Below are 19733 nucleotides of genomic sequence, written 5' to 3'. Positions count from 1 at the left end.
GGTCAATTTCTATTTAGGGTTGTCGTTCTTGTTGCGCTGTAAGGACTTTATCAGTTTGTAACATTTTTACCATTTTTATTATGATATGAGATATCCATGTGGCTAAACGGGGTTTATGAGTACGCATTGGCAAAAGTGAAATACACATACGGACTAAACATAAGACGACACATCTGTATCTGCTAATTAATATTTTGGGGCTGCTGTAATTTGTGGGTGGAGAGGGGTGGGTGGTTACAAACGTAAGTCTTATTTAGACTATAAGGGAAAACCTAATGCAGTATGATAGTTAGACCCGTTGTAATTCCCTTTAAGTGACTGATAGAACACTCATTTCATATCTAGTGAAATACAGACGAAAAAGTTTTGTGTATAAACCAAGGATGAGTGATCAGTACATGTATGATAATGGGTCTGAAGCAATATGGGTAGGGATGGGCGTGGCAGTTATATACCCGGAGGCGTGGTCATTATTGTATATTCGTCGGTTGCTGTCACTAACAACCCGTGACATCTCATCAATAGAGGATGAGTAGCCATATATGTGAGGAGGTATTGTCGTGAAAAGACAGCTATGTAAGAGAGTAGGTATTGTAATGAAGGACAGTGTTACAAAGAAAGAGGCAGTATTATACGGAGAGGGATAGCATTGTAGGAAAGAGGTGCTTATATCTGAGAGGGCTTGTTTTATTGTAGAGTGGTATTATTGTAGGGGTGGGGTAGCTGTGTACGGGAGGGATGTAATACAGCTTAGGGTCAGTGTTGTAGGGGTGGGGTAGCTATGTATGAGAGGGGTGTAATACAGCTTATGGTCAGTGTTGTAGGGGTGGGGTAGCTGTGTACGGGAGGGATGTAATACAGCTTAGGGTCAGTGTTGTAGGGGTGGGGTAGCTGTGTACGGGAGGGATGTAATACAGCTTAGGGTCAGTGTTGTAGGGGTGGGGTAGCTGTGTACGGGAGGGATGTAATACAGCTTAGGGTCAGTGTTGTAGGGGTGGGGTAGCTGTGTACGGGAGGGATGTAATACAGCTTAGGGTCAGTGTTGTAGGGGAGGGGTAGCTATGTATGGGAGGGATGTCATATAGCTGAGTGTCAGTGTTGTAGGGGAGGGGTAGATATATATGGGGGGATGCTATACAGCTGAGGGTCAGTGTTGCAGGGGAGGGGTAGCTCTGTATGGGAGGGGTGTTATTTAACTGAGAGTGAGTGTTGCAGGGAAGAGGTAGCTATGTATGGGAGAGGTGTTATTTAACTGAGGGTCAGTTTTGCAGGGGAGGGGTAGCTATGTATGGGAGAGGTGTTATTTAACTGAGGGTCAGTTTTGCAGGGGAGGGGTAGCTATGTATGGGAGAGGTGTTATTTAACTGAGGGTCAGTTTTGCAGGGGAGGGGTAGCTATGTATGGGAGAGGTGTTATTTAACTGAAGGTCAGTTTGGCAGGGGAGGGGTAGCTATGTATGGGAGAGGTGTTATTTAACTGAGGGTGGGTGTTGCAGGGGAGGGGCAGCTACTTAGGGAGGACGATAAAGGTAATGTAGGGACAGCATTGTAGAGAAGAGGTAATTGGGGGGGGGGGGAGGGGGGAGGCATCAATGTGGGGATCGAAAACAATGTAATGGAGGGCATCGTTTTATAGATTGGGGGTGGTCAGCTATTTAGGGAGAGGGTATTGGGAAAACAGCATTGTATGGGAGGTGTATCGATGTAAGGGAAGGCACAAAATTGTATTTGAGGGACAGTGTCTGATTACGGAGCATGGGTGACAATGAAGGGGTAGGGCAACAATTTCGGAAGGGTGTGGCAGTTACATATACATTGTATATAACATATACGTCCTCAGACAAAACTTGTCTACTGTTTAATGTAAGTTTAACAAACTAGTCATTGAAGTTTTCATTTTACTTGATTTTTTTCATATACAAATACATAATCACTTCGAAGGACATTTTAACATAAACTTATCGTCATGAAATTTCAACAAACGTTTAGAGTCCTTCCATCCATATTATTTTCAAAATAATGACGGAATGTGATATAGAATTATAACCAAGTAAGACGAGGATGAAAATCATGCAAAACACGTGTAATATTGACAGGATGTGCTCCGTTGAACTCCCGAACTTGACTTGATCCATGTCTTCAGCATTGTTAGCTTCGTGATATTTGTTCGAAGCGTTCTCGATAAAATGCTTAATATGTAGATATTTCAAAAACGTACATACATGTCTATACTAATTGATTATTTAAAACGTTCCATTTTGATGAATTTCCACGAGATTAAAGGGGAAAATACTTTTATTTGATGGAAACATGCGTGTAGACGTACCAATAGTCTCATTGCATACACTTATATATGATAGAATTTACTGAGAATAAAGGATGCAATTGATTGATAAGTTGTCCAAATACTTACACTACATTTGTAAATACATCTTTAGTGATAACATCCACAGTGTGTAACAACAGTATGTAATCCTCATAAAGGTACACAGGACACCATTTTCCATAAAATTCACCCACAGCCCTACACTTGTCGATATTCGCCATTTAAATCTGTGCTTAGTTATGATTGGTTGGTTAAATGTCACTTTTAGTGAGTGTTTTTCACTGTCAAAGATCTAGACATACAACAAACCCACGTGGTTGTTACGCGCAAAATCTTGGTGAAGTTCATATCATTTCAACAGAAATACTGGGCTTTATTACTAAAACACAGTTACCCCTTTTTTCGATCAAACAGTGGTGATATGAATACAATTTAATTATAAACAGAGAAACACATGGAAAGTCAGTTATCTGGTCCGAATATCATATAAATACAGATATACCTCCAGACTAGTAGGGTTTTCGGTCATGCAATTCAACAATATAATTCAAATAAAACTTACTCAAAAACTTTGAAAAAAATAGTAAGGATTTTAAAATTAGGATTATCTTTTAAAGGACATTAACATTTTTAATTTTCAATACCTATTACGAACCCCTATATATGTTATACAGATATGAAATAAATACAGTCACAAAGGTATGATGTAAAACTGATGTAGGGTTGATTTGCTTGTTGGGTTTATCGTCCAGTGAACTGTCAGGTTTGATTTTGAGGTGGAGTATCTTTGTAGTAGCAGGTGGTTACCTCACTGAACAACACACAGGAGGCCCATCGCATATCACCAGAACAATAAGAGTGAAACATCTTGCTTAATAAACCACTACAGCACAGACAAGTCCTCCGTTTTCTGAGGAACAACGTATTAGTCGTCTGTGTAGGTCAGTCATTTCGTCCAGTAAAAACATAAAATCAGCGTTGTGTTTGTTGTATCAGACAACACCAATGAAAGTAAAACAAAACATGCAAATTGACCAATCAGGGCGCAGTTGACCTCATACAAGTTTTTATTACTTGGTTGTTTTTGTTTTCTCGTTTTTTACTTATCAATTACAACATATACTTTTTTCATTTTTCAAAAAAATCAACATTTCAATGCTGAAATGTGCATAGACAACACTCTATGTAAAACAACTTTGCGTAAAAAAATACATTTAGCATTGAAATTTTCTGACGTATGACAGGTATATCTATTTTTCTGACAAAATCTGTCTTGGATGTAACATGGACTCGGATTCTGAAATCCCCAAAAACGTTTCTGAACCAAAAATACTTGTTGGTCGCAAAAAATTGTGTCCTGTTAAGGCCATTAACAATTTTTGTGAGTAAAACTTATTTGATAGCCTAAAATTGAATTCATTAATATTCATAGCATTATCTTGTTTAAACCCGAATTAAATTGAGAACATTTTTTTCATGAATTTGACAATTTGAAATATTTTCCGAAATGAAGAGTCTTTGGTGTCTTGTTACGTCCAAGAACTTGACATCAAAACTGTGTTTTCTTAATCATTCAAAGCAGGACTATCTCAATGTTAACTGGTATTGAAAGTGGGCATATCCAATCGATTTTAACCAATTTCCACAACAAACTAAGAAACATCTATCCACCACTGCCTCTCGGACGGTTGGTTTACTATAGCAAGCCTTTTACATATTTCAATTTGATACCTGTGACTTTGCAAATGGGTAAAGGTAATTTCTTTCTGCAAACTTTGTCAGAATTCATTCCAAAGATCTACCAGCCAAATATCATGCTTCTCGAACTTTTGGTTAATAAAAAAAGTCGTTTTGGTGTTTTAACAAATATGACAACCGTGACCTTGAATATTCGTCAATAACATTTCGTTTCGACTACTTCTCCGGTTTCATCTCAGGAACCTATCAGCCAAATACCATGCTTCTAGAACTTTAGTTCAATCAGAAGAAGTCTTCTTAAGGTTTTAACAAATCAGGCTCCTGTGGCCTTAAACAGAAGTCGATGTCATTTCTTTTTGCGAATTGTGAATTTATACTAAGACCCTATCAGCCAAATATCATACTTCTCGGCCTATTGATTAGTCACAAGTTTTCTTTAGTTTTAACAAATTTGACATGTGACCTTGAATATATGTCAAGGTCATTTCTTTTCACAAACTTTGTCAGGTTTCATCCTTGGAATCGGTCAGTCAAATATCACGTTTCTTGGCATTTTAACTGATCAAAAGAAAGTTAACTACTGTGACCATGAATAAAAATCAAGGTTATTTCTTTGTGCAAACTTCTTCCGTCTTCATTCAAGGAACTTGTCTTCTCCTTCTATGACTTGTAGGTAGCCAGGAAAAGTTTAAGGTTTTAACAAATTTGACCCTTCAATTGGGGTGATGGTCATTTCTTTTCGCAAACTGTGTCAGGTTCAATCTTAGGAACTCATCAGCCAAATGCTATGCTTCTTGGCCTTTTGGTTTGTCAGAAGAAGTCGTTTTATTAGCCAAGGTAACTTCTGTTTGCAAGCTTTGTCTATCTTCATCCTTGAAACTTATCAGCCAAACACCATGCTCCTAAGCCTTTCGGTTAATCAAAAGCTGTTTAAAGGTTGTTTTTTTTTTTTTTTTTTTTACAAAATCGACCCCTGCGACCTTCACTATGGGTCATTGTCATTTCATTTCACAAACATTGTCAGGTTTCATCCCAGGAACCCATGAGCTAAATACCATGCTTCTGCACCTTTTTTTATCAGACAGAATTGTTTTTCGTGGTTTCCAGCAACCTACCAGCTAAATATCATGACATGTGTGCCTGTTGGTTTTTGAGAAGTTCAGATGAGCCAAAAAATGCTATCTAGATTGTAACATAACTACATTACTGTGTCACAGCATTCCACACACAAATATGCACTAGTAACCAACACCTCAGAATCAAGTGATGACGAAATCCTAAGGAAAATAACTTGTCACATTTCAATATATGTACTCAGTTTCTAATTAACTGATACATTTCTAGACTAAACCAAACTGATTTTCATTTGCCATGATAGATAGTGGTGGGAAAAGGGTAACCAGAGATGTCCTAACGAACCCCTCCCAACAGACCACAGCCAAATGTATCAAGATAGTTAGCTAAAGGTGTTTACTGGTTGTTTGTTTCTTTTATGAACTTGTTATAATCACACTGTAAACAAAACAGAATATATTCAGGGTGGACTGTGTTGACTGGTGCACACAGTCTCCCACTACAATTGTATGTTTGTATCTATACAGCCATTTCATACTACAAGGGAGGTAATTTCATAACTGTAAATTATGTATTACAAATTCTTTCTTGTACTCTGAAAATTATATATACAATGTATATGTAAATATCAAAATCTTGGTTTTTGTATGCAAATACAAATGTGGGATTGTCTGTTACATAATTTGCATGTGCACATGTCTGCACGATATGGCCATATTGTATCTGCAATAGGAAAACCATAGGAAATTAGCTGTCACAGATATGCACACATTGTGAAGTTTTATAGCACAGATGTGTGATTCTATCCTGGTCCATAGAAATGACATATAGCTATGTGTGGAATATGGTTTATTTTTATAATATATAAGATTACAACAAAGCCTATTTCCTAATTAAGCCATGTATCTGTAGGTTAAACACAGGTAGATCTGTCAGGTACAAACTGAACAGTTATATATACTCATTATTTAGAGATTACTCTCCTATTTCTATCATTTTGTTTACAAAAACTATGGTAAAGAATTAGGGTTGTTTTCTATTACAGGGGAGACCTGGCCAGTACTGATCCCGACCTTTCACATATAAACCAGGTAATTTTTGTTGCCCCAGACACACCACTTGCTACACTCTGAGGTGTGAAACTATACACTAGGGAGGCTAAATAATGCTGGATCCAGTGTTATTTAGTAAACTGTCAAATTACAAATGACCTTTATCATCACCAATCAGTGCAATCAAATATACCTAGGAATCCTATTTAGTCTTAACTACAAGAGTTTCCAATTAAATTCTAATTGATTAGTCAACCATTTTTACCAGTTGTATCTGGATACTGTATGCTGTGTGTGTGTGTGTGTGTGTGTGTGTGCGTGCGTGCGTGGGTGCGTGCATGTGTGAGTGTGTGTGTGAGGTTGTGTATGTGTGAGGGTGTCTCTGTGTGTGTGTGTGTGTGTGAGGGTGTGTGTGTGTGATATGACTTCTTGGTACTTTACCACACCTGTACTATTTCTGTATCACCAGTGAAAGCACTTACTGCTATAGTCATTTGTTTTTAAAAAAAAATTACAGGAATTTCAATGTTTAAAATCCTTCATGCCATTTCGTTTATACACATCACAAACTCAGATATTTTGTTTCAACATTTAACATTTAATCTTAACAATCAGGTTTAACTATATCTACTACATGTCCTAATCATAAACAAAAAAAATTACATTTACACTCTTATCAATATCTGGGAGAATAACTAAGAAATATGGAACATAACGAAAACAAAAGACAAGAGTTACCCATTCTAGGATAGCATCAGGGGGTGATGAGCTTCCTTGGCACCAAGGAGCACCATCAACTTAAGACTTTTCGCAAGATCAGCCCCTAGTGTCTGCACACATTCGGCAGGAGCTTCCAATGCCTTTTTTGCCTCTAGAATTCTGACAGGATGTGAAATGGAAGTGTTAAGTGATAAAACATCTACTGTAACTGGTACACTATTAGGAGGGATTCACTCTAGTGTGTAAAGTGATGAAACATCTACTCTATCTGGTACACTATTAGGAGGGATTCACTCTAGTGTGTTAAGTGATGAAACATCTACTCTATCTGGTACACTATTAGGTGGGATTCACTCTAGTGTGTAAAGTGATGAAACATCTACTGTAACTGGTACACTATTAGGAGGGATTCACTCTAGTGTTTTAAGTGATGAAACATCTACTGTAACTGGTACACTATTAGGAGGGATTCACTCTAGTGTATAAAGTGATGAAACGTCTACTCTATCTGGTACACTATTAGGTGGGATTCACTCTAGTGTGTTAAGTGGTGAAACATCTACTGTAACTGGTACACTATTAGGAGGGGTTCACTCTAGTGTGTAAAGTGATGAAACATCTACTGTAACTGGTACACTATTAGGAGGGGTTCACTCTAGTGTATAAAGTGATGAAACGTCTACTCTAACTGGTACACTATTAGGAGAGATTCACTCTAGTGTGTTAAGTGATGAAACATCTACTGTAACTGGTAAACTATTAGGAGGGATTCACTCTAGTGTGTTAAGTGATGAAACATCTACTGTAACTGGTAAACTATTAGGAGGGATTCACTCTAGTGTGTACAGTAATGAAACATCTACTGTAACTGGTAAACTATTAGGAGGGATTCACTCTAGTGTGTACAGTGATGAAACATCTACTGTAACTGGTAAACTATTAGGAGGGATTCACTCTAGTGTGTTAAGTGATGAAACATCTACTGTAACTGGTACACTATTAGGAGGGATTCACTCTAGTGTGTTAAGTGATGAAACATCTACTGTAACTGGTAAACTATTAGGAGGGATTCACTCTAGTGTGTAAAGTGATGAAACATCTACTGTAACTGGTACACTATTAGGAGGGATTCACTCTAGTGTGTTAAGTGATGAAACATCTACTGTAACTGGTAAGCTATTAGGAGGGATTCACTCTAGTGTGTAAAGTGATGAAACGTCTACTCTAACTGGTACACTATTAGGAGGGATTCACTCTTGTGTGTTAAGTGATGAAACATCTACTGTAACTGGTACACAATTAGGTGGGATTCACTCTAGTGTGTTAAAAGTGATGAAACATCTACTGTAACTGGTACACAATTAGGTGGGATTCACTCTAGTGTGTTAAAAGTGATGAAACATCTACTGTAACTGGTAAACTATTAGGAGGGATTCACTCTAGTGTGTCAATTTTGTAGCCAGAGGTTGTAGTTAAGTTGCTAAGCAAGGCACCTCATTTTGTACATTATACCTGAATGTTTATTTTTTTTTTCAAATTTGTTCTGACAAGGACATATTTAAGCAACAACACTAGTCAACATCCTTTATCAAAACCAATCAACCCAGCCAAATGTTGCCATGGTCATCTTTACCTCATGATAAACTCACAGGCCAAAATTATACAAGAGTTTCATTGGGCCTGTATCACTCACCTGGTATTGTTTGCATGAAATAGCTCCATCTAAACTAAAGGAAAAGAAATTCTAAATATCCAAGCACACAACAAAAAACATATTTATTTCCCTATTGGACCCCAACCCTCTGTCCTTAAGGGGTCAGCCAAACCATTCATACTTCATACTAAATCATTCCTACAAGAGGAGTAGGATTTCAAAGAATTTGCTCTATTTTTCTTAGTCTCTCCTGCCCAAGGGGGCCAAAACCCACAACTTTTACAAAACTGATTCCCTCTCACCCAAAAAACTTCAAACCAAATTTGGCCACAAATTATTTCTAAAGGAGGTGTAGGATCTTCAAGAACTTGCAAAATTTACTCCTTTTGAGCCCTGTACCTCAGGCCCTGGGGCTAGGACCCACCATTCATGAAGAAAATTGTTTACCTTCCCCAAAAGATGCTTCTGACGAAATTTGCTCAAAACCGGCTTAGTTGTAGCCAGTAGCAATTTGTTGAAAATGTTGATGGATGGATGGCAGTCAAGGGCATCACAGGAAAATGGGATCATGTGAGAAGTATCTGTCTTCTACACTACTGTTTACATATTAGACACAGTCAGTCAAAATTAACACTTTGACATCACATGTACCACATGACCGGTCTACACATTAAATTTCTAAATAATGTGTAATAAGTACTTTTGACTGACTAAAAACTGGTATTTTGACATATTTAACCAATGCTATATCAGTGGTTGTGCTATTTAGATTATGATGTAACAGAAATTAACAAAAACAATAATCATGACCAAAACCATTTAAGAAGATTTACCACTGAACAATTTCAGAAAACGTACGAGAAGAGGCACCACAACAAGTAGATTACAGAGAACCAGGGTATATTTTGGAGGACTGTCAAGACGAGTAAGAGACAGGTTACATAAATATCTATATGCCTGTAGTATGTATATAAGTTCCATTTGCTAGCATTTGTGACAGAGCATATAATGAACATTTTATTATACCTCACACATTGACCATTTTACTTTTTGTACTTTCAGACTTATAATTTCATGTAACGTTGCCCTGATGAGTTTGGTGTGGGCAAAACAGATTAGCATGATCAAAGTGTATTAACCACCTGAACCTCTGCAGTCAGTGTATGTTGTGTAAACTCCCTACCCCTGGCTTATAGTTTTTACTTTTGGAGTGAACACTCTGCATACCCTAGTGGTATTCATATACCAGTGGAGGGACCACTTAACCAAACACTCAAAACATTGGCACCGACATTGGCTCTACTTCCAAGTTTTTTTTATTCCAAATTTAAATAGCACTTGTATTTATGAGAAACTGAGCTACATGCACAAACTGCTATGTCCCTAATTATGTGATCTAGCTATATAAGATTTACTAATGTTACTTTGCTGATGCCACTTTGATGCCACATTCATCAGCCACAAAGAATACATATTTCACAAGATCTGTCAGTTTTGTGGAGGCATATTTTCCTTAGTAGAATATGTGTTTCTGAATTTGTACGTGCCGAGGAGCTGGGGAGAGTCAAAGTCGACTTGTGACGAGAGTGAGCCATACTTGTTGTGGGTCTTGCGAGAGCTGTGTTCTGCCTTCAGTTGGTCTAGCCTTGTGGTAAGCATGTCTGGTGTTGGTGGGGTTACACTAGGCAGGTTCTGGCCAAGTCTCTCTGCTAGTGACTCAAACTTAGGCACTGGAACATGGGAAAGTGCCCGGAACGACTAGGAGACAAAACAAAAATACAATTCAAATTAGTTTGTATTAGTAGCAAGATGAGCAACTGATTTATAGGCATTTTAAAAACACTTATTTACTAACAGCATATTTTAATACACATTTCAAAAGAAACAAATATTTGAACAAGCACTGCTGTAGTGAAACTGCATGCATTAAGTGAGCCTAGGCAACCATGATGCTAATGTTTATCACATGGAGCTAATACCGAAAATCAGGATCTTTTTTGAGGGAATCTCAGAGCAGGCCACCATGTTTTATATGCAGAGAACCTACAACAGTACTGCTTTTGCCCTGGACACGAGGTTGGTATCATGGAGAAGATGCTTGTGACCATGACCAACAAGGTGAGTGAATTCTCAGTTATACAAAATATTGTAACACAAACCTGAAAGTTATGTGTGAGTTCTGGTGTTTTTGGTGTGTCAGGCTGTGTCTGGAGATAGGACAGCTTTGGTGGTTGTGGTACACCACTTTGGATGCTGGTATTCTCAATCCCTTTCACATTTAAAAATGCTGACGGCTCATAATTGAAGGTATTATTTGCCAACTCTCGTAATTTCTGTAGGATAAAACATATTTTTTGTTTTGATTGACAAGTGATGATAAATAAAGAGAAAAAACACAATGGATTAAAATGTTTGCAATTTTCTAATAAATCTTTCATATACCGGGTATATCATATGATAATGAATGAAAATTTCATGACCTGGATGTAAAAGAACATCTAATCCACACACATGTCTCATTATCTCAAGGATTAAATTTTCAAATTCACATTAATGTACCACGAAATAGCCAAGATATCATCCCCATGAAAAATAAGAAGCTAAGCGTACCAAGCTATCAGGTATATCTCGATGGACAGCATGAAAACACTACAGATATATTGTCGTGAGCTAAAAACACTGATACATTGTATTGCAAATAGAAGTACTGCAGGACAGAACCACACATTGTATAGCAAATAGAAGTACTGTAGTACAGAACCATACATTGTATAGCAAATAGAAGTACTGCAGTACAGAAACATACATTGTATAGCAAATATAAGTACTGCAGGACAGAACCATACATTGTATAGCAAACAGAAGGACTGCAGGACAGGACCACACATTGTATAACAAAGAAAAGTACTGCAGGACAGAACCATACATTGTATAACAAAGAAAAGTACTGCAGGACAGAACCATACATAGTATAGCAAATAGAAGTACTGCAGGACAGAACCATACATTGTATAGCAAATATAAGTACTGCAGGACAGAACCATACATTGTATATGCTGGTCTCATGCCAGAGAAATATTCATCATTTATTATATTGAAAAGAAAATAAATATGATAAGAAGCCTATGGGGCCTGTGTTACTCATCTGGCTTTGCTTGGCTCAAATTACTTATGTCAAACTAAACGTCGCTGGAATGGAAATTCTAAATATCCAAGCACCCAACACACACCATATCTATTATTCCATTGGGTCCCTACCCTCTGTCCCAAGGGGGTCAGCTAAACAATCCATGCTTCAGACCCACTGTTAATACAAAACTAATAAGACTTTACTTAAGAATGCTTCAGACTATATTTGGGCAAAATCTAATCATACTTACAGCAGGAGGAGGATTTTCAAGAACTTGTGGCTAAGTTTACCAGTCCTTTGGACCAGGTGAGCTCAAAACTGAAGGGCAATAACTCTTCCCAAAAAAAGTAAAACAATGCCATTGAGAAAACCCAATTTCAAGAAGTGGTTTTAATGTCTGCAAAGTTAGAAAGAGATTGATAGGAAGGTAATGGAGGAGTACTGTTGACAACTTATGAACCAAACAAGGGACCTTAACTCTTCCAAATATAGTCAAATCAACCAGCTGTTCAGGAAAACAACTTAATTTTTCTTAGATCAACCATACAAGTTTCAAAGAAATAAGTATAAATATGACAGAGGAGATCTCTGAGCAAGATTGGCATTATAAAACAAACAAGTCAAACCAAACCGTCTTTTAATTAAACACAAGTTCATGTCATAGTGATTAAGTGTATCGGTACCAAGTTTGAAAGAAAAGGTTCCTAACCTAGTTGATAACTGAGATAAGAGATCTCAAGAGAACATTATAATGAAAACAATGGGTGGTAACTCTTAATAATACAGTCACACCAAACTGCTGTGCTTTTCACTTTGAGTCTATTGTACAATCACTTGTTATAATTGTACATCAAGTACAATGCTTTTTTTCTCCAATGTACAAAGTCTAAAACTGTAGTTCAGTTAAGAAAAATTGGAGTATGAAATTCAGAGGCCACATGATCCTAGTGATGCCTGTCAAACAAGGGATGTACAAATATTCCCTTATCACATCTAAACATTTTACATTCAACATTTTACCTTGTTTTGCCATGAAATATTTAGAGGCCATGGGAATCACAGGTAGTTAAGTTACAGAAGTACGTTGTTGATCTTAGTGAGGTAGGCTCTTGGTAAAGGTAAGGTAAGGCATTGGTTAACAACTCAGAGAACATTAACATAAGCAGTAGAATTGAGCAGACAATTTACACTGTACCAATAAATCACAAGTCATTTCTGGAGTTTTAGGAGTCTCTGTTGTATATATCCTTGAGATGGGAGGGGTCTTCACACTCAAGTCCACAGGATCTGACTGGGCAAGGTTCTTAACTCCAATCCCAGGATTCTGTAAAGGACAGGCCTTATGGACAGATGTGTTTTTCTTCAGCAGTAGATTTTTTAAATTTGGTGTTTGGAATTTTGGAGTTGCTGGACTGCAGGCCATCATTTGTTCTGACACAGACTTGGATAACTTCTGAACATCTGGGTTACGAACACTGGACAGCTGAGCAAGACGTCGCATACTGGGAGTCTGAATCTCAGGGCTGGTGAGATCCAAAGATGTATGGTCATCTAGATCCAGGCGGGGAATCTTCTGATGACTTGGTACATCAGACTGTGCTGGGCTCCACAATGAGTATGGACTGCCATATTGGTCTGTACAGGCAAGGGCAACATACTCAATATTTTATAATCAATGAACTGACAAGATATCTGTACATATTCAATACTAATGCTAGCAAGATACGCATTCACATTTATTTATTACATACCTTGGAGTTAAAATGGATTTATTAATAATAGAAATGATCAATTGATTTCTTGTTGTTTCTTAATCAAACATAATTTTTCAACTGATTAGATTTAAACATATTTATTGTCCCAAAATTGAGCAGAGGATTAGGCACAAGTTATTTCAACTTATGACCACCTTTTCCTCTAATACAATACATGATAATATATACATGATAACATTACCAAGGCATACATAATATATTTAACAGTTAGTACATTTTTCAACTGATCACCATCTATCTCTTGCTGTTTCTTAATCAAACATAAAATTTTCAACTGATCTCTTCTGACCTCATGCTGTTTCTTCATCAAAAATATTTTTTCTACTGATCTCTCTTTACCATTTGCTGTTTCCAAAGGAGGTGTAGGGGGTGGGGTGGTATGCTGATCTTTCACTCATTGTCTACCCTAAGCCTGTTTTCTTTGCTTTTATCATCAATGATAGTTAGAATCAAGATAGTACTGTGTTTGTGAATAAAGATAAGTCTCAGGAAAGAAAATATCTTTTAGTTTAATGATGCATTCATGGAGTAACCAAAAGAGTTATCATAAATCATATATTGCAGATAAATTCAATTTACCAAATTTTCAAACTGAAAAGGAACAGGCAGCAATCATCAGATCAAATGGAGGTAACAATAACACTGTGATAACTTACTTGATTGGTGTGCGTCTGGAGTTTGTAGCGGAAGTTTCTTATCCCCCATCAGACTTGGTGTGACAAAGAGGCCATTGTGTTCAAACACCTGTGGCACCTGGTTGGATCTGCTCATTGGCTGGACGCTACAAATACACACTACATTTTACACACTGTTACACACTGCTCATCTGGCACATGGAAATGCAGATTCAAAGTCTCATCTCTGTTACATAGCATAATGTTATTTACACCAGAGTTTCCAACAAGGTTCTCAGTAAACTAGTACATTTCTGCTTTTGGCATTTATGTCACTGCCATAAGAACGTTAATTCCTACAAACACTTTTAAATATTCTGTTCCATTTTGTGTCATTTCCACTTGCAGGTCACCATCATGCATAATTGTTGGTGTGACTAGCTATTTTGGAGAACTGATTCTCAAGAAAGAACAACAGGAAAGAAACTTGAAAATTGGGCACCATTTCACTATCAATAATAGTCAGCGATGAAAAAATTCCACTTTAGACATTGTTAGGCCTACATTGTTCTTATGGCACAAGTACCACAGCTACAAAAAAATCCTCATTTTCAGATGACAGGTCTTCCAAAACCTCCTAAGTAGCTGATTCAATATCTTCTAAACAAAACTCCTTTAGTTCATTTTCTAGGTTAATTTTTAAGATTTCATATAGTTATATGCATAGGTAAATAAAATTGCTTAAAAATTTGGCCATTCATTGTTTAGAATTTAGAGTCTGTTTATATGTGGTGCTTGCTGATCACGTGATAAAACTGATGCAAAGCACATGGTCAAAAATGGTGTCAAAAGTTGCTTAATATATGGAAAATGTGCACAGGCATCCAGTGGCTTTTACATAAAGGTTACAAGCATCCAAAGGGGCTTACATGTGTAAAGGGGGTACAAATGGTTTGGATTCTTTTAAAGAATCAAAATACAGCCTGAAGACAAGTAAATGTTAAGACAGATGGGTTTCCCCCTCCCCCTCCAACCTACAGGTGATATACACTCCATCAACCATTGGTATATAACAACTATATTGTGTGACCTGTATATAGCTGTACTGGTATTGGTAGCAGCTGCAGTTTTCATCTTGAAAGACTGAAGTCTTGTGTGTTCCATGACAGGTGTCTTGGGTGTTTTGGAAGTATCCTGAACTTCTCCACGACAAGGGGGTGGAGTACACCTGTAAAACAATATCAAATTTTTTGTACTGACTAAGACATCAATTTATGCCAAAGGAAGATAAATATTATATTGTTTTAGATTCCTGTTCTTTCTTTGCTTTTTTTTAAACAGTAGGAAACTTGAGAGAATCTTTCTGATATCCTCCAATACTGCGACTCATCACATTTACCACTAAAAGCAACAATCTCCAGCAAGAAGATTTGAAAAGAGCATTCATGAAATGTACATGAACAACAACAACCAAACAGATAGTAGATCACATGTTTTACTTGAAAACTGGAAGAAATATATATTTTTTGAAATGTACATAATCTGACACTGAATTATCTTGAACTAAATTTGCATTTTTTTATAACTGAACTGAAATTCAATCAGTTACTTCAAAACTCACGAAATATAGACAAACAGTTTGGTACATTGCATCAATGACAGACTTTTTGCAAAACAATTTGTGCACATGAACAAAAGGAAAATGTTACAAAAAACTTTAAAACTTATGATATAACCAACACTATCTATTTATAGACACCTGAACAGACAAAAACATACACTGTATTCCCTTTGTCTGTGTTTTCTGTTGCATCCATGTCCTCTTCTTTATCCTCGTCTTCGTTAGGTTTCTGAGTGACTGAACAAACAGGAAAAGGTTTCATATTCGTAGTTACCTGGTGTCCTGTTGGTATGGTGTCACTGTGTTATTATCATTGACAGCTGTCATATTAAAATTGACTTCGACATTTATTTATTTGTCTATTTGAGAACTTTACATCAATGTAACGGCCAATGGAAAGTCATAGAAAGAGTGTCCAAGCAAGGCTCAATTTACAGTTCATATGCTATCTCACTGAAATAAGACACTCAACCATGAATGAAACAACCAATTTCAAGAGCAGTTTTGTAAAGTGCCTGGCAGGAAAATAAGTGAATATATTTTAAATTAGTTCACGATCCTGCATGGCTTTACCACACACATAGGTATTTCCCAAAAGAACTTACTAAATTTTTGCCCTTCAGGCCACACTTATCAATTTATACCAAATTTGTTCCTCTTCTACCTCTGTCATGATTTTTAGGAAAAAGATGATGGTTAGTGAATAAAGGCCAAGCACCATGGCATAAATTCATAACCACTGGTCCTTTGAGCTAGGTAAGTTAAACCAATGATCTTTCAATAAATGTCTTATCTATACAAAAAGCACAGTTAAAAATCATCAAATTTGAAGACTGACACTTGAGATTTTTTTGGTGTTCATGTAGGAAAGAATTTTGAAACATTTGATTTGAATCTGAAGATTCCAGAGCTGAGAGTCACTGACTCAAGTTTAATACTTTTGGAAGTTCTGTCAACTGGAGACCAAGGTAAACTACATACAGGAAATATGATCCATCCAGTAGGTAGTTTTTATTTCTATTGTGCTACCAATTAATGATTGGGCCATTGAAGAACATGTTTAGAGTGCCATCGCTCGCACTGAAATTTCATCGCCACCTTCTGAAGATGATAGCAAGCTTAAACAGCATAAATCTAAGATGATCCAGGGCTCTCGATCTGCCAGATTTGGGGCCAATATTCGGCCCCATTCCCCATGCAAAATAGTATCTTTTTTTCCCAATACAGACCCCAAGTTTTCCCAATTCTAAGGAAAATGCCACTATTTTTCCCAATTCTAAGGGCCCCGGGCCCCAGTCCCAAAATGGGGTGTGAGAGCCCTGTGATCATCCACCACTCTGCAATTTTGTTTTGCCCTTCATTCTCAAATGAGTCAGATCTAAGGACCAAGTATTGCTTCCAAAGAATGAACAGACATATTCCCAGATATAAGACAGTGGGCTTAATATTCCTAGCCACTTCATCCCTCTGAGTGTGTCCCTGTACTCTGCTAGTCATGTCACCATACCTTTAGGCGTGTAGCCATACTGCTGCATGAAGGACTCAATGTCCTGCACAGCCTTCTGTTGTTTTGCTATCAGGGAGCCACACAGACCTAGGAACTCATCAAATGCTTCGCCTGTCTGCTTCATGTGTTCCATCTTACCCCTCACCTCCACCTGTATCATATAAACTCTTGTAAATCATGTTACCCATCACTTTAACCTTTATCACATACAATTTCGTCAGACATGTGTTCTATCCTACCTCTCTCTCAACCTGTATCATATAAACTCTTGTAAATCATGCGTTATCCCTCATATCCACCTATATCACATAAACATTTGTAAGTAAAGCTGTACCCATCACTTACACTTATATCATGCAAACTTGTCAGACAAATGTCTTTCATCTTATCCTCCATTTGTATCATATCAACTATTCTAAGTTATGTGTTACCCCTCACCTCCACCTGTGTAAAATACATAATATCTTGTCAGATATAGTGATTCAATCTTACCCCTCACCTCTATCTGCATCGTACAAACTTGTCAGACACATCTTACCCCCTAACCTTCATCTTTATTAAATAAATTCTTGTGGGACACATTGTGTTCCATCTCACACCTCACCTTTTCTGCATAATACAACCATATTTGAGAATCTAAATTATTGTGTTTATCACCTTTTTAAAATGTTAAAGTTAATGCTGAAAAATATCAGGATATTTGGGTAAAGTCTAGCTGATAGGGAATTTAGGGCAAAGGAACATTTGTTCTTTATATAAAGCTGAAAAATCAAAGAGGGTAATTAATGAAAATGAGATTTCACTTCCACTAGTGAAGATATGTATTACCAGAATACCTTTTTCTCCTTCACTTGCTTCTTTAAGTCTGATAACTTCAAAATGGCTTTAGAAGGACATCGCTTTTTGTTTTTATCAAAATCCTCTGCCAATTCTGCCACACCTCGTTCTGTTGCCAGGCCAACTTTACGAAGACGTATGAAAAAGCTCTCCAACTTTGACCCATTGTCCATATTCCCTTTTGATAACTGCAAAATCTGTGTACTGTAAAAGAATATGTTCCTATAAAATTCCAATCTGGTAAAACCTGCAAACAATAAATCACTCTAACAATACATCCTACATTTACAATCCTATGTGTACCACACAGGCGGATCATACATAAAGGATAACAATTTTCAACCTGTATTTGGTGCCATTTTTTTATGTTAAGAGAGAATTAATTAAATTTACCCCGATCAGTAGAATAAACTTGTTAATGTGAAAATACATAATCTAATATACTATATACAGGATCTCATGATCACACGAGCTTCCATTCATATGAAACAAGCCTTAGAATTGTTCATTTAATAATGATAATTCTACATGCAAGTCCCAAGTCCTGTGCTCATAGAATTTTAATTTGACTCAATAGATAATAATGGTACCTCAACACAGCTTAGTCCAGTGGCATGACTATCAACCCACAATTTTAATTTTATCATGGTCACATCTGATAAATTAGTTCATATTACATATTTGTTTGTGTCTGTGTCATCATCTGTATTCATCACACTGGATGAGGACATTTATAATTATGGCTACATGTTGGTGAATAATTTTGGAGAATAGTGATGGGAAATAATTAAGATCTATCATTGATTATTGGTTAAAATCAAATAGGTTTTTCAATGAGCTTAATTGATTACCTAATCAGCTGTCTGTGTGTTCGATATTCAAAGAAACAAAATGTATTTTAACATTAAATACCTCATTTACCTTGAATTATCACTGGAATGAATACAATTGTCATTAATATTTTTATTATACATAACTTGAAATTTCTTTTTGCTATAACAAAAGAAAATATTTAGGTACAGATGATTTATTATGAAAAAATAACAATCGATCATCGCATCAGATGAAATCAAATAATCAATTTTATCTGATCACCGCGTTCAATCATTAGTCTAGAAGAGTTTTGGTTCTTGTTTGCATTGATATAAGCAGTTTTATCATACATCAGAGACTGAACAATGGTGCTTGAAATTTTGACTGTAAATTAAGAAATGTTTATCATAAAAATGTTATCTAAGTTACAGAGCTGAGCTAGCGCTTATGTTGTGTATCGTGTTCTTCTTCGTTGTATTTTAAAAATAAAATGTAATTTAAGATATCGTTTGGTTTTGCTGATTGCTTTATTGTCGCAGATAGACTTATATGCCGACTGCGATAAGGCGTCTAGCAGACATCGAAATGTTGAAAAATATCTCGAGTTTCGTCGACTTCAGACCGATATATATATATACATATAAAGCCGAATGCATACCAGAAGAATTCTGACTAGCCTTATTCTAGACCTGTCATTTCCTAAATCGCATCGTAGGCCTAATTATTTTTGTTTTACATAGTACGCTTACTCTATCTTGGTCTAATTGGACTATCCCAAATGAGAAGAAAGGCAGTCAATCTAGTATGCAGGTTGGTTTTGTTCCGTCTTCTTATATCAACTGAAATTCAAAATGGCGCGCGAAACACATAAGATCCCGGCCAAGGGAAATAACTCGACGGAAATAAAATAAAC

General features: G+C 36.7%; 1 protein-coding gene across 1 annotated transcript; it reads right to left on the bottom strand.

The window, feature by feature from the left end:
* Positions 1-8269: 8269 nt before the first annotated feature.
* On the bottom strand, positions 8270-19632 carry LOC132550434 (uncharacterized). Its single transcript, XM_060214503.1, has 9 exons — positions 19570-19632; positions 18007-18211; positions 17171-17321; positions 15822-15900; positions 15133-15270; positions 14085-14209; positions 12849-13288; positions 10683-10856; positions 8270-10281 (listed from the first exon to the last, which is right to left on the bottom strand). The coding sequence occupies exons 2-9, from the start codon at positions 18178-18180 to the stop codon at positions 10012-10014; spliced, it is 1551 nt and encodes a 516-aa protein (XP_060070486.1). The 5' UTR covers positions 18181-18211; positions 19570-19632; the 3' UTR covers positions 8270-10011.
* Between the last annotated feature and the right edge of the window lie 101 nt (positions 19633-19733).

This window comes from Ylistrum balloti, unplaced genomic scaffold (genome assembly GCF_031769215.1).
Source record: "Ylistrum balloti isolate Yb309-2 unplaced genomic scaffold, AGI_CSIRO_Ybal_v1 Utg370124, whole genome shotgun sequence".
NCBI lineage: Eukaryota > Metazoa > Mollusca > Bivalvia > Pectinida > Pectinidae > Ylistrum > Ylistrum balloti.
Note: the sequence above shows the minus strand (reverse complement) of the source record. Positions and strands in the feature narration are given on the sequence as shown.

Excerpts from the sequence above, each read along its gene's own strand:
- LOC132550434 (XM_060214503.1), bottom strand. The coding sequence starts at position 18,180 with ATGGACAATGGGTCAAAGTTGGAGAGCTTTTTCATACGTCTTCGTAAA. Across the intron at positions 15,271-15,821 it reads ACAGACAAAGGGAATACAGT|GTGTACTCCACCCCCTTGTC; the intron begins GTATGTTTTTGT and ends ATTGTTTTACAG. Across the intron at positions 10,282-10,682 it reads AACTCACACATAACTTTCAG|TCGTTCCGGGCACTTTCCCA; the intron begins GTTTGTGTTACA and ends TTTGTCTCCTAG.